We start from the raw sequence: 15942 nt of genomic DNA on the forward strand, positions 1-15942 counted from the left end.
CCTCAAAGAGGGAAGTATTACTAGACTTCAACAATATTAAAAAAATTCTAGCACAGAAGACGGGGGAGCAAACTGTATACATTTGGCTAAGTGTTGATGTGCCTAAAGATCCAAGTGACACTAATGTTAGTGAGCAAGAAGTGACTCAATCAAGTGAACTTGGTGAAAAGAAAATGACACCTCAACAACTTAGACGGTAAAAAAGAATCCAAAAACCAAATCCAAAGTATGTCAATACAACTATTATAGAAGATGAAGTAAAAGAGGTAGAGACGTATGAAGAAGCATTACAAAATACGGCTTGATAGCAGGCAATGGAGGAAGAAATTATAGCATTGGAGCAAAATCAAACTTGGAAACTAGTGTCAAGACTAGGAGATGTCAAACCCATCTCTTGCAAGTGAGTTTACAAAATAAAGCTTGTTCCATATGGATTAATTGTGAGATACAAGACTCGACTCATAGCTCGAGCGCTCTCTCAACAATATGGACTAGACTATGATAAAATGTTTAGTCTAGTGGCGAAGATCACTATCATACATGTCTCACCAGCATTTGTAGTAAGTAAAGATTGAAAACTATGACATATGGATATGAAGAATGCTTTCTTACATGAAGAGTTTGAATGGGAGATCTACATGAGCCAATCCAAGGAATTTAAGAATGTAGTTGGAGTCATGAGTCAGTACATGTAAAGTCCGAAGAAACCTCATTTGGATGCAGGTTAATGGATCTTGAAATATGTCAAAGGTACAATTAATTATGGTTTTTTTTGTACAAAGAAGCGAATACTGCAAGCTAGCTAGATATTGTGATGCTAACTATGCAGGATATCACAACATCCGAGGATCAAGCACCAGGTATGTGTGTTCAAAAATAATTTCTTAGTTTAGCAAAAGGCAATCAATAGTATCATTATCAACTACAGAAGTAAAGTAGAGAGTAGCGATTGAAGCAACTCAAGAAATTATGTGATTGAAACTCTTAATGGAGAATTTGCTCTAGAAAGTTGAGCATACAGTACCTCTTCATTGCGACAACCAATATGTAGCTTGTCTAGTAGAAAATTTAATGTTTCATGCTAGAACAAAGCACGAGGAGATGCACCGTCATTTTATTAGAGACAATCTTGAATAAAGAATACAGATGACCAAGTGTTTACAAGAGGGCTAAATTCTAATAAATATGAGGGCTTCCATTGTCAACTCAACATGATGAGCAGAATGAAGACCAGTGGTGATATGGAGTGTTAAAATATCGATGATGGCCCAATAAGATCAAACCCAATAATTGTGTGAGACGATGTATATATATTTTAGGAAAATAATTCTTTATGTCAAATATCCTTTCCTAGAATTTTACGTAGACTTATTTATTTTATTTTTGTAATTCCAAATGTCACAAGTAGAACTTTACATTCTGGAGTAGATTTACTACACTGGAGTAGATTAGTGTTAATACAGAGGGTTAGTGTTTTACCCAAACAATTATGTTCATGCCTTCTCAATTAGGCTTCTCAATTCGGCTTCTCATATATAGTAGTCGGTTATTAGAAGCGTGTTCAAACAGAAACCTTCGTCAATAAGAAACACGCATAAAAGCAAACCCAGGGCCACGCGCTTCATCTTTTTCTCACTGCCTTCCACTCTGAATCACAACATACATAATAAACCCATTACCCCTTCAAACCTCCCAAAACCTTCAACCCTATTTGGCCATGGGAAGAACACTCGACGCTCTTCTTGGAAGAAATTTCAGAGCCTCCAAATTCCGCCCTCTTCTCAACCTCGCCCTCTCTCGTCTTGCCATTCTTACCAACCAACGCCGACTGAGGCGCTCCCAAGCTCAATCCGATGTTCTCCAACTCCTCCAACTCCACCACCAACAACGCGCCCTTCTTCGAGTTCGTTTCTCTCTTTCCCTCCCCTTTTCATGTTTTGTTTCACTCATTTTTTTTTTTTAATTTTTGTTGATTTCTTCTTTCTTGTTTTGATAGGTTGAGCAAGTGATCAAGGACCAGAATGCCTTGGATGCGTACGTTTTGATTGAAGGGTACCTCAATCTCTTGATCGAAAGGACCTCCCTCCTCGAACAACAAAGGTTTTCTTATTCTCCCTTAAAACATTCCTTGTTTTGTTTTGGATGAACGATTTTAGTGGATTTGATTTGATTTCATTTGTTATCGTTGAATGCAGAGACTGCCCTGAGGAATTGAAAGAGGCGATTGCAGGGTTGCTATTTGCTGCTTCCAGATGTGGGGATTTCCCTGAACTTCATGAGATTAAATCCGTTTTGACCTCTCGTTTTGGAAAGGAATTCACTGCTCGTGCAGTTGAATTACGCAACAACTGTGGAGTCAATCATTTGGTGAGTTTGTATTCGATTGTTCATTTTATATGCTCTGTTTCCTTATTCATCTTCTGCTCTGTTTTCTGTAGTTAATGCAGAAACTTTCCACGAGGCACCCAAATTTGGAGAGTAGAATGGATTTGCTCAAAACCATTGCTTCCGAGAATGGAATTACTCTGCAACTCGATGAAACTCCTCTTTCCAATGAGGTATTATTCAACTTAACCCTTATTATTATTATTATTTAAATGAAAATTGTAATTTTGTTTCTAATCATCACGTGAAAAGCAGGCCAGAAACTCGAGACAAAACCAATCGGAGCCACATGGCGGAGTGGGAGAGAATCTGAAATTCTCCACTGAAGTCCCATCTGGATCGAAACAAAAGTACAAAGATGTGGCGGATGCAGCACAGGCCGCTTTTGAATCGGCAGCTCAAGCAGCAGCTGCGGCCAGAGCTGCCATGGAGCTCTCCCGCTCTGAATCACAAGACCCTGATGGTCCAAGCAGCCCGGGCCCTGGGTCTGCAACAACTTCATATCACAAACAAGAGCAAAAGAAATCCGAGGTCGAAGCCAAACCCAAATCGGAAATCGAATATGAATATGGAAAAGAAGAAGAAGGCAGCAAAATCAGAGCAGAAGCAGAAGTAAAGAATTCAATGTGTGGTTGTTCTTCGAACAGAGAGTTGTTTGTTAAAGAAAACAGAGAGATGGATGAACAGAGAGCTACAAATATTGAAATTGGGGAGGAGATGGAAGCGAATTTAGAGAAGACAGAGATAACTGAGAAACCAAGCTTTCGTTTAAATCTGGAGAAGAAGCCAATTTCAGTGAGAACAAGAAGAGTGCGTGGATACTGAGAGAGAGTTTTGTGTCCCATAGTTTTGTTTTCGTTTGGATAGATCAGAAGAAGTGTGTAATTATGTGGTTTAATTTTGGAATATTGGCGGTATGGAAATTCAACATTTTTGTTTGTTTTCTTTTGTATATTCGCAGGATTACTTATTTTCTTTCTTTTGATTTTTGACATCCCAATTATTAAATTAAGTAAACTGTATTATTAAATTACGTTCACCTAGGCTAGCTCCGGTAGTAGCTTATGACTTATCTAGTCACGTCTCCTCTCGTAGTCATATTTCATCACTGACCCTTTTCGTGCACGTGAACCTCTTAGGTTCCTATACATGATCCTAAGGAACTCTAAGACATATCATGTCTTCTACTAGCCTTACCCGCTTACAAGTCACCATTTCACTATCCCTTTGGCAGTTTTCGGAATCACGTTGTCTAGAAGCTCTACCTCTGTTCGAGCATGCCGATAACCTATACGATAGTAGGTAGGTTCCTACTAACATGCCTCTTGATTTCCTCTCCCTTTGTCTAATGTTCTCAACCCCAAGGTTCATTGGACTACCTAGATAGATCCACATCCTTCACTTGTGAGCATGCTTGTCCTAACCAAAGGATAGCTTAGAATGCGGTATATATGATTTTGATAACTACGTGCCGTTACTCACTTGTCATCTAGTCATCTATTGGGTGATCCATTAATAGATATCTCATTAGTAGCATATGATCCATTAATAGATATCTCATTAGTAGCATAAAACACACATCATGCTTTTGGAAGTCTATAACTTGAATTTAGCTCGTGAAGACGGCAACCAAACCTTGAAACCATGACCTCCATAGCTTCACTCTCAAGGTTGGTGAATCTTATCTCTCAACTTCCCAACTTAACCAAAACTCACTTGAGGTAATTGTTTGCTTGAGAGGTGTTTAACTCTTATAGTGGTCTCCTTTGTCTGTATGAACAATATTGTTTGAGTCTACTATGTGGTCTACACCAAGGCATGCTCTATACAAACTAGGCCTACTACGTGGTCTCCACGGAGGCATGCTTGACATCTAGAATTATGGTCACGAGAGACTGGTCATACATATATCATCTCGTGCAGGGCCTTAAGAAGTCTCATGTAAATCTCTATGGGTTGGACGTCTTGCACTCTGCGGCGTCACCTCTCTGTCTTCCTAAAGCCCGTAAGCTATAACATGACCCCTCTCGGCCTCCTCACAATAACTCGAATCTAGCATCGACATATAGAGTGAACATTCACTATTTAATGCCCTAAGGCATAATTATAGCTATCACGTAACTCAAGTTCTTACCGAATTTACATCATATCATAAACTACTAAACAGGGTTAGATAACATACCTGGTCACGACGAGGTGTGTTGTCGAGCTGAGTCACAGAGGTGTACGATTCTCTATCCTAGAAAAAAGTCTAGAATTTAAAACCTAACTGCTCTAATACCAATCTGTCACGACTCGATTTTCGAGACTTCAAAACTCGAATCGTGACTAAAAAGACGAATGCAAAAACAATTAAAAAGAAATTAAAAGAAAGGTAGAATAAAAAATAAAAATCCAATAAAATTAAAACAAAAGAAAAAGAAGTTTTATTTCAAACATTACAAAGGGGATACGAATATAAAAGGAAATACAAAGACTCCAAAACGATTGAAAACGGACTGACGTACCAAAACAACCTCCTTTGTGACCGCACAGCTCTCGAACGCTCCTCCACCTCAACTGGTAGCCTATGGACACCTGAAAAGAAGGGAATACAGGGATAAGTAAATAAATTACACTCAGTAAGCCACCTACTTGTAGGCTTTCATCACATTCTAGGCTTAATATATTCCCACGGGCTTCTTATTGGCTCTAGAACGTCTGGTTCTAGTCTTATCCCCTTGGGGTTATTTTGGTTCTCCGTTCTTTCATTTAAACCCTAAGAGTTTCTTATGCCGAGCTATGAATGACCGATGACCTACGAGGAGCTACCTCATGCATGACTTATAGTATCTTACCTAGGGGGTAAGCTGCAACCACCTAGGTCCATAGCCCCCCTCATCGAGAAGGAGCTACCCCTCCCTTATTTCATCTAACTAAATGGTCTGTACGACGTGTGCTCACGTTTCTCATGCGAAACGATTAGAAGCAGTGAATTTTGATCAGGAACCCTTGGTCCCCCACGAAGCTATGACACCTTTCACACAACTTGCAGCCTATGGGTACTCCTAATGTGATTCGTATGTCGTGGTGGTCTGTTAAGCTCTAATGGAAAGGTTAGGTCTATACTTACTGACTTGTCACTCTAACCACAAATCTCTACTTATCATAACAGTGAGTCATAAAAATTAACGAGTGTGCAAACAACTATCATCTAGCATCATCATACATAATTCATGCAAAGTGAACATATATTCTCAACGGGGCGATAACATCCATCAAGCTCCCAGAGCGCAGAGTATACAAATTCTCATCCTTCTTTTAGCATGAATTAAACATATACGTATATAGCGGAAGCTTAAAGCATAATTGCAACACTCGATAATTCTCATAATGCTTCACATATTACACTCATACTCATAATAATCAAATTACTTAAATTCATTCATCACCTAAGGTAAACTCACTAGCATGCATTCATTCCAAACGAATCCTATGAGTATTTCTTCCTAAATACATGATTAACGTGTGCCCTTCGTTTAATGTTTCTACACAAATAGGGTGTCCAAAACTACTAATTTTCTTCGATTAGATCCCTATTCACATAAAAATACGGTTAGAATTGGAGTTATATGAAAATCGGGCAAACTGAAGTCGAACGGGCCAAAAATAGAACCTTCCGCACTCCACAAGCACTCCCACGCGCCCAGGGAAGCCCAACTTGCGGCTGTCACGGGCGGAGCGTTGTAATAGCCCAAAAATAAATAAAGAAATAAACAAATAAAAATAATTATAAAAATAGTTAAAATAATAATAATTATAATAAATAAATAAATTAATTAATTAAAAAGAGAAAAAACATCTTTTCCCACTTCTCTCCACTAACCTCTCATCCCTTTCCACAATTATCTCTCCTCAACTCATCCTTACCCAGAAAAAAAAATGTCAGATTTAAAAAAAAAAATGTCAGATTTACTTAAGGAAAAAAAAAAAAATGAGAACAACCTTTATCTAGTTGAGATCCACAGATGAAGATAGATCTAATCAATAAGGTATATATTAAATCTTCATTTTTTTATCCTATTTTTTTAAAAATCACAACTTAGATTTTCATTGAATTATTACAATGATCTAAGTTTGAGTTAGAAACTAAATGTCAATCATTTATATTATTCTAGTCAATCACTTCGACCAATAATATTAGATTAAATTTTTATCAGTATCAAAATGAATAGACTAATGATAGAATGGCCAAGAAAACTTTTGTATAATAAACAGTGAGATAAAAAAAATTAGGGAATTAAAAACCACACACTAAATATAGAGGAAAAGGTAAACACAAACAAAAACTTCTGTATACGAAACACTGAGATAAAAAAAAATTAGGGAATTAAAAACCACACACTAAATATAGAGGGAAAGGTAAACAGAGACAGTAAATACAGAGAGTAGTAAAGCAGGGAGTAACCATGAAAAATAAGATTTGTAATAAAAATATAATTATAGATATATAACATTTCATACTTTTAACAATGGACAAATGTAGATTAGAGAAATAATGTTGTAGAGTTCAAACCTGAAACTAATGTCATGGGCACATATAGGTTGACTCGGATTTCAAGGGACAGAATCGAACTTTAGTTAAAGATATATTCGTGACAACGACTTAAGCTAGCCAGGTAAGTGACCTTACTATCGGCATGGTTATATTTTGATGTTGACACGTACCTTGTGGTTCTGCACGTGTCATATATATTGATATGTGTGAATTGTTTGTAGATCGATATGCTTCTTATATGTTATGTATATGTTATAATATGTGAATTGTATGATAATAGTTACTGTATGATGTATTCAAGGATATGTTTGAGATAGGATACAAGAAGGATGCACAAGACGAAATGTAATAATAGGAGTAAAATACGTTCACAAAACATTAAGGTTAGGTTATATACCGGAGTGATATGGATAAGAGAGATTGATGGAAGAATACGGTTAGGTTACAGGTAGAAAGGGATAGGTTTGTGATAGATTGATAGAACGATAGCGATAGGTTAAGTTCTTGTGATGATATGACTAAGGTACGTTCACGTAATGATATGTCTATGATAGGTATAAGAACGTTAAGGCTATGATAAGTTAGAGAATGATATGACTATGAAGTGTTTACGTTATTACTTGTTTATGATATGATACATTGTGATGTAATATGTCATAGTATGATGTGTATATGATGAAATGTTATGTTAAAAGCAACGTTATGTTAGGTCTCTTAAATTGTGTGTATACAGCATGATATAAATGACATAAAATTACGATAAATGACATGAAATATAACCCCGTTAGAATTATGTATGATTTGAGAACGGAAGAATGAGAAACGATATGATATGAAAAATGTTATGATATGTACTTAATGCTAGCGGGGTTGTATTAAAGAATAATGAAATTGTAGTAGTGGGGACCTAATGCATTAGGTGTGTTCATGCATCTGGGGGATACCCCTATCCCATCACAAAGGTACGGACGCGTACATCCAATGGCAGGACAACGATCGTTATGCTTTGCATAGCGCTGCCGTGATGGTTACTAGTTTTAACGGGTCCCGGCATAAGAGGCTCCCAGAGTATGCCCACCGGATAAGGAAAGTGGCCCAACGATGTGCGAACTAGCTGGTGAGCCCATACTCGCACGTTTGGGCTGTGTATAGAGTATATGGTACACGTCCAAAATTACCCGTTAGGACAGTACCGTAAGGAATACGAAACAAAACGAAACGAAAGATAGGTCCCATCATTTCATTGCATGTGATTGTTGCATTTAACCACAATAGTAGAGTCACTTACTAAGTATTTCTTTAAATACTCAAGCCATGAGCTACTACATTTTTCAGGTTAAGGCAAGACATTCCTGTACGACTGACGACGGCATCGCAACTCGAGACCATGACACATGCATAAGGTAGTGGTATTTATTTTCTTAGACTTAGGCTAGACTAGGATGTTTTTAACTTAAACTCTTATTCATTTATTTAGTCTTTTGTTGTGTCGTTTTAAAGATATTTTCGAAACACGTAAGTACATAGCTGTGTTTTAAGATAAAAGTTATGTTTTATGAAATTTTAATGAAGTCTTCCGCATTCAAAGTTTATGGTACGTATACAGTAGCGACCTTAAATTAAGCATAAAATTTCGGGTCGTTACAGTTTCCAACAGTCGTAGTTTGCTAGATCGATTTGAGTAGCAATTTGGGTCATGATTTGGGTCGGCTCAGTTTCATTGCCGGTCGGTTGGGTGCTGGATTACGGGTCATATCAGGTCGTCACACATGTAGCGATCGGTTAGTGGAGCGCGGGTTGGGTCGAGGGTTGCAGACACTACATGTTGCGCACTGGCTGGATCCGCGTCACGCCTCTCAATGTTTGACGCATGTCTGCTGCCTGCCCAGAAGCGTCGCTCCTCCCGTCGACTGACATGTGGCTGCCGAAATCGTTTCTCTTCCTGTTAAATGAAAACTCGAATCCGATTAGGTTTTTCTCACTTTTCTCATTTTCATATCGTTTAATCTATAATTCAAATCGATTTGGTTTTCACCAAAGTTGTAGAAATTTTGACTACATCCTAATATTTTTTTTCCTTGAATTTTACTTCATCACAAATTAGGTTATGGACATCAAGAGTAGGTACGTTTTCTTCCTTACTGTTCTTGGACAAACTTTTCGAAGTTTCGCTCTCAATCTAAGATTTCGTCCAAGCTCCATTACAGAATCTCCCTCCCTAGATAAACATATTAAAATATTAGATCTTGATTAGCAAGATAAATGCTTGGAACTGAGGAAAACGCTCAAAATCTTACTTCACGGAAATGGAGCTCCTGCCACTCAAATCTCCTTCCCTCCTACGTGAAGTTCTTGCAACAACTCACAGGCTGAAAATGAACTCCGACGGTGGTCGGGCGGAGTTTTTATTATTATTATTATTATTATTTTATTTTATTTTTTTAATTTTTTGGTGATTCTCTCTTTCTTCTCTTTTCAAATTCTCTCACTCTTCCCTCACCTTTTCTATTTTGAAGGTGTTTTACTATGGGTCCAAAAGGGCAAAATCTCCTCCTTGGCCCTCTGTTTACTTTGATCCGTTTTATTATTATTGTTTTATTATTATTATTATGAATGGGGTGCTTACAATTTTAGATTGTTTTGATCTTGACCCTTCATCAGCTATAGACATATTTTAACTCTTCCAGGAAGAAAAATATTAAAAGACTTTTTAGTTGTTTGATAACTTCGTTACAAAACATCAACTACAGTTGCACACTTTATTGATTCTAAATAGAATTTACATAAAAGAATTCTCATTCTCAAATGGCTCACTACAAGGGAGAGACTATTGACAAGATTATTTAGAGTTGTTTATTAGAATGAGAGAATGATAAGGCCGTTTTCTGTATCATAATTGATGATGCAAGTTCAATGATGTAACTACATTGTATATCATGAAAAAGCTTTGAAGTTGAAATTTAGTTGTATTAGATGTGGAAGTATTACACATGAGTTGTGTCCACATAATTGTAAGATAGACTCATGAATTATAAGTTAGAGCGCTAGTTCCCAATTTAGCATTTGCATTTTCCTACCACTATTACGAAGAAAGGGTTTAAAAGAAATGCATGATTCAATTTTTGTGTTAAATAATAAAAATGGAATATAAAGTAATTATTTGTTTGGATATTAGGAGGAATTCAACTTATTTAGTATTTGATCCTCCTTGAAATTTGAAAAAATCTTTTTAAGTAATAAGCAAGAAGAATCCGATTATGTTGACTATTTTAAAAAGGATGAAGAAAACAATAAATAGGAACACCAACCATTAGAATATTGCAATATTCGTAAAGTTTTTAAAAATCTTTTAGGATGCTACTGTAAAGATAAGTGATTCTTTATATGCGATTTTTAATACTTAGTTTCATAAACTTTCAAGTATTAAAAAACATTTAATTGAGTGAATTAGGAATAAACTTTGAAGTATTAAAAAACATTTAATTACGTGAATTAGGAATGTGAACTCTATTTTAAGTATGAGTTAAAAAATGAAGATTAAGTATGACAAGTATTGGGAAGTATTGAGACTCAGTTGACATAATTAATAATTTGATATTCATAGCTATGGTATTCGATCCTCGTTACAAATTAGATCACATATCATTTTGATTTTTGAATATGATGCTATGGTGGATAACATAAAGAATTATTTGATTCGTTTGTATGATTTTTACAAGTTTTATGATAATGCTCAAGGTGATCATCAATTTTAATCAAGAGCCCGTTCTAATTCCATGAGCATGGACACAATTGATAAAGTGAATCTGAATGGTTTAGTATTAGTATTATCACGGTACAAACGAATAAGAGAAGAGAAAAATTCATTAGAGTTAAAGAATGATGTGGATCGATATTTATGTGACACTAGTGAGGAACTTGATAATAATTTTGATGTTTTAGCATGTGGAAAGCAAATGATTTTAAATACAAAGTTTTATAAAAAAATTGTCCATGAAAGAATTTTTTTTATCTCAGAGTTCTTTGACACCTTAAATGATTAAGTTTTGATATACATAAAATTGGGTCGGTTGAAAATTATTATCATTAGATTTTTCTCGACAACTTGAAAATTTAGAGATTTGTCCACTTGCACCCCTAATCTTTAATGTCGATGTACTTGGATCTCCACTATAACTTTTCATCATAGACCAGATAATTTTTCTTATTCAAAAGAATACAACTTTATTTCGAAAAATTGTAAAAATATAAAAGAATGAGTGGAGAGGACAATTTTTTCACTTGATCATATACATTCAATATCACAGGACAATTTTTACTTTATCTTAATTATATTAATAGGCGAATGTAGCAAAAATTGAACCTAGGATTACAAGTTGTAATATTTATTTAAAATTTTCTCTCCATTGTTGTGTATGTCATGTACACATTCATTTTTGTTATCAACCAATATCCAAGTTTGAATAATTATTTCATGGTAATTAACGATATATGTTTTGTGAGATTCCATGTCGGTTAGAAAGGAAAATAAAACATTCCTTATAAGAATGTGCAAAACTCTCCGTTGTGGATGAGTTTTAAAATTGTGAGGCTAACATCGATATATAATAGGTCAAAGCGGAAAATATCTGCTAGTGGATAGGTTTGGGCCGTCACAAATGATATCAGAACATCGAGACAGACCGTAAAATCCACCTTGAAGCTGATGACGATACGTAATAGCTAACGTGAACTTGAACAGTTATATGTTTACTCACGGAAATATAATGTAATTGATAAGAATGAATTTGATAGGTAAATTCTAAAACTCTTAAATCTACTCAATTTCAATCCTACCTTACCTTGTGATTTATGATCAAGAGATAGAGAAAATTGATGAGACTTAGTTGAATTTCATTATAAAGCTCGAGAATAAGAATGGGAGAGTGATAAATCTCATAGTACTTTTCAACTATTCTTTCTTCCTAATTCACGTACTTGAAGAAGTACTTTTTTCTTAAACCAAGACCACCTCCCCAACCCTTCATTAAGATTAAGCGTCATTTTCCCTGGGGACCTGGACCACCGCTGACTTGCTACCATCGCGTGTACCACCTGGTTGCCCTGGGTCTCTAAATTGGACCTCATAACTTGCATCGCATCAATGGCACCCCTAGTGTAGATATTGGTTCTTGAGGGATCTCTTGGGCGGTGGTGCTTGGGGAATCTCCCTTGCTACTTCCTGAGGTCTATTCATCTGCTTAACCTCAGTGATTTGTATTCAAAGTCAAGCCAAATTCAAGAATACTGCTGTTCTTGAACTCCCATCTCCAATCACATTCTCTTTTGGACATCTTTACAAAATTTGTTCCAAATAATCTCCTAACACTTTTTGAATAGTTTTCAGAAGCTATTATTTATTACAACTGTTGAATCTAAACAAAAACAAGAACTAAAAAATTATAACTCTTACCTTCGATTCTTCCTCATTACTTGGTCCATTTGGTGATTCAAAAGTCTAAACCTATTAGTCTTTTATGTTCTTAGCAACTTTTGTTAATGGCTCTGGCCCTAAATGTTATTGATTTAGATTTGATTTAGTTGTTTGGATTAGATTTGATTTTATTATTTGAATTAGATTTGATTTAGTCCAGATTTAGTGGATTTCATTTGTTTTCGATGTATTCTGTAATACTATATAATAGCCAACTTCATACTAGAGGGAGATTTCTTCCAATTTATCTGTTCTTTCCGGTTTTCTCTCTCTGTTCCTAATATTATGGTATTAGAGTCATGCCCTAACTAGTTAAAACTAGAAGCAGCATTCTTCTACGTGTGTCATAATAAAAGTATGTCGATGGAGAGTCCAGTTGTGCAGTTTGCTGGAGGAAGGAGTCAAGGTCGTGGAAGCTTTAGAGGAAGGGGATGAGGCAAACAAACCTTCAACAAGGCCACAATGGAGTGCTATACCTGTCACAAGCAAGGACATTTTCAATGGGAATGTCAAAGCAATAACAGACAAGGCAAACAAACCTTCAACAAGGCCACAGTGAGGTGCTATAACTGTCACAAGCTAGGACATTTTCAATGGGAATGTCAAAGCAATGCCAGACGAGGCAGACAAACCTTCAACAAGGCCAATAGAGAAGATATGTGGTTCCTTGACTCGGGATGTAGCAATCATATGTGTGGGAAGAAGGAATATTTTTCAGATTTTGATGGAAGTTTCAGAGATTCAGTGAAGCGGGGCAACAACTCAAACATGGTTGTAACCAGAAAGGAATTTGTTGAATGGAAGTGAATGGAATCATAATGATAATCATAGGAGTGTTCTATGTGCCAGACTTGAGGAACAATTTGTTGAGTATTGGTAAATTGCAAGCAAAGGAGGTTACCTTTTTGTTTCAAAATGGAACGTGCAAGGGGTTTCATCCTGAGAAAGGCTTAATCATGAAGACAAAGATGTCCTTGAATCGAATGTTCGCACTGCATGCTATACCTCAGCCTGTAGCATCCACTTGTTTCAATACAATCACAGAAGATATTGAGCAACTTTGACATTGTAGATATGGACATTTGGGCTTTAAGAGATTAAAGACTCTTCAACGAAAGATGGTGGATGGTTTACCACAACTCAAGTCTCCATTGAGACTGTGTAAAAATTGTCTGGTGTGTAAGCAACAAAGGCACTCGTTTCCAAAAAGGAGCACATGGCAAGCTTCAAAAATTCTCCAATTGGTGCATGCTAATATTTGTGGACCGATCAAACCCATCTCAAACAGCAAGAAAAGGTACTTGATTACTTTCACAGATGACTTCAGTAGAAAAACATGGGTCTATTTCTTAATAGAAAAATCAGAAGCCCTTGCTGTATTTAAAAACTTTAAGATTCATGTTGAGAAGGAAACAAACTCATTTATTAAAGCCTTACGAACGAATCGAGGAGGAGAGTTTACATCACAAGAATTCACCAATTTTTGTGATGTAAAGGCATACAAAGACAACTGACAACTGCATATACGCCATAGTAGAACGGAGTTGCGGAACGAAAAAATAGAACTATTATGAATATGGTTCGTAGTATGATTTCAGAAAAGAAAATTTCGAAAAGTTTTTGGCCTAAAGCAGTTAACTGGACTGTGCATGTACTGAATCGAAGTCCAACATTGGCTATCAAAAATAAAACTCCAGAAGAAGCTTGGAGTGGAGTCAAACCTTCAGTTAAGTATTTTAGAGTTTTTGGATGTATCTCTCATGTTCATGTGCCTGACCATAAAAGAACTAAGCTGGATGATAAGAGTTTGAGTTGTGTTTTGCTCGGAGTTAGTGAAGAGTCAAAGGCTTATAGACTCTATGATCCAACTTCACAAAGGATCATAATAAGTAGGGATGTTGTATTCGAGGAAGAAGAGTTGGGACTGGGATAAGACCTATGAAGAATCCATTATGTGCGATCTGGAATGGGGTGATCAAGAGGAGGCAGCAGATGTGTTTGATGAAAATGAAAAAGGGAGCGAGTCTGATATAGAAGCTGCAGAGGAAAATATTTCCTCTGGCTCTTTGGCTGAAGCAAGCTCTCCTTCTCCGGCTGAAGCAAACCCTCGAGGAATAGGAGACCACCAATCTGGAGTTGGTGCATTGTGGCACAGAGGAACAGTTAGCTGATGTGATGACTAAACCACTAAAATTGGATGCTTTCTTGAAGTTATGAGAACTACTGTGAGTATGTTAGGACGTAGATATAAACTGATTACTATTTGTGTAGGAACAGTTAGCTGATGTGATGACTAAACCACTAAGATTGGATGCTTTCTCGAAGTTAAGAGAACTATTGGGAGTATGTTATGACGTAGATATAAACTGATTACTATTTGTGTTCAGTTTGAGAAGAGAACTATTGGAAGTATGTTATGATCTAGATATAAACTGATTACCATTTGTGTTTAGTTTGAGGGAGGAATTGTTAGGATTGATTTAGATTTGATTAGTTGTTTGGATTAAATTTGATTTAGTTATTTGAATTAGATTTGATTTAATCCAAGGTTTAGTTGATTTGATTTGTTTTTAATGTATTCTATAATGAAGAGGGAGATTTCTTCCCATTTATCTTTTCAGTTTTCTCTCCCTATTCCTAACACTAAATACGTATCCCTTAAGATATTTCTTTTGAACAACTTCTTTTCTATGTTCTTAGCAATTTTGTTAATGGCTCTTGGCCACTCAATACGTACCCTTATGATATTTCTTTTGAACAATTTTTTTTTATTTTTTTATTATTATTATTATTATTATTATTTTTTGGGTAACAAGTAGCCCTTGTGAGATCTAAACATCCCAACGAACGAAAGGATAAGGGTCTTAAACAAATAAATTATTTACCCTAATCAGTAATTTTAGGGATTTTAGGTCTTTGGAGAAAGACTTGGAAGGAGAAATTAAGTGTAAATGACAAAAATATCATTTTTCAATTTTTAAAGAAGTTTTTTGGATTTTTAATTCCTTATGAGAAGGAATTTCAAGAGAAAAGGGTAAATAATTTTTAAAAATTTTTTAGATTATTCAGGAAAAAATAATAAAATATTTCGAAAATGAAAAATTACCAAATACCCTTAAACTTCGAAATATTTACAAAAATTCCATAGATAAGAAAATCAGGTCGGCAAGGGTGAGCAGTAATCAGAAAATCTCTTGAATCATCAAATTCAACTGTTGTATCACTAAATTCGAGTATGTCCCAGAGGAGGCATACCTCATCACATCCAACGACCAGAATTCAAATTGGAGGTCGATAGCTTGCTAATCGGATATGATATTTCTGACAAATAATCCATAAAACTCATTTTACAAATCAAGAAAATTATGGAGGTTTCAACGTGGTTTAAGCTTCCTATGTAAAGTCTAAAGTTGGTGCATTCATTTGAAACTAGAATCAAGCAAGGTCGAGCTCTCAATCGTGAGTTATAGCCGTTTAGTTTTTGAATTTTCTACTCTTGGATTTCTTTCAAATTCGAGGGCAATTTGTCTACCATTTTAGTTAAAAT

At 35.8% G+C, this 15942-nt stretch overlaps 1 protein-coding gene across 1 annotated transcript; it reads left to right on the top strand.

Annotated features, from left to right (window-relative positions):
• Positions 1 to 1619: 1619 nt before the first annotated feature.
• Positions 1620 to 3337, top strand: LOC111429814. The gene is made up of 5 exons (XM_023065834.1): positions 1620 to 1903; positions 1997 to 2100; positions 2196 to 2367; positions 2439 to 2558; positions 2641 to 3337. Exons 1-5 carry the CDS (start codon positions 1718 to 1720, stop codon positions 3208 to 3210), a joined length of 1152 nt encoding a protein of 383 aa, XP_022921602.1. The 5' UTR covers positions 1620 to 1717; the 3' UTR covers positions 3211 to 3337.
• The last annotated feature ends 12605 nt before the right edge of the window (positions 3338 to 15942 follow it).

The sequence above is a fragment of the Cucurbita moschata genome, unplaced genomic scaffold, assembly GCF_002738365.1.
Source record: "Cucurbita moschata cultivar Rifu unplaced genomic scaffold, Cmos_1.0 Cmo_Scf00002, whole genome shotgun sequence".
NCBI classification, from domain to species: Eukaryota; Viridiplantae; Streptophyta; class Magnoliopsida; order Cucurbitales; family Cucurbitaceae; genus Cucurbita; species Cucurbita moschata.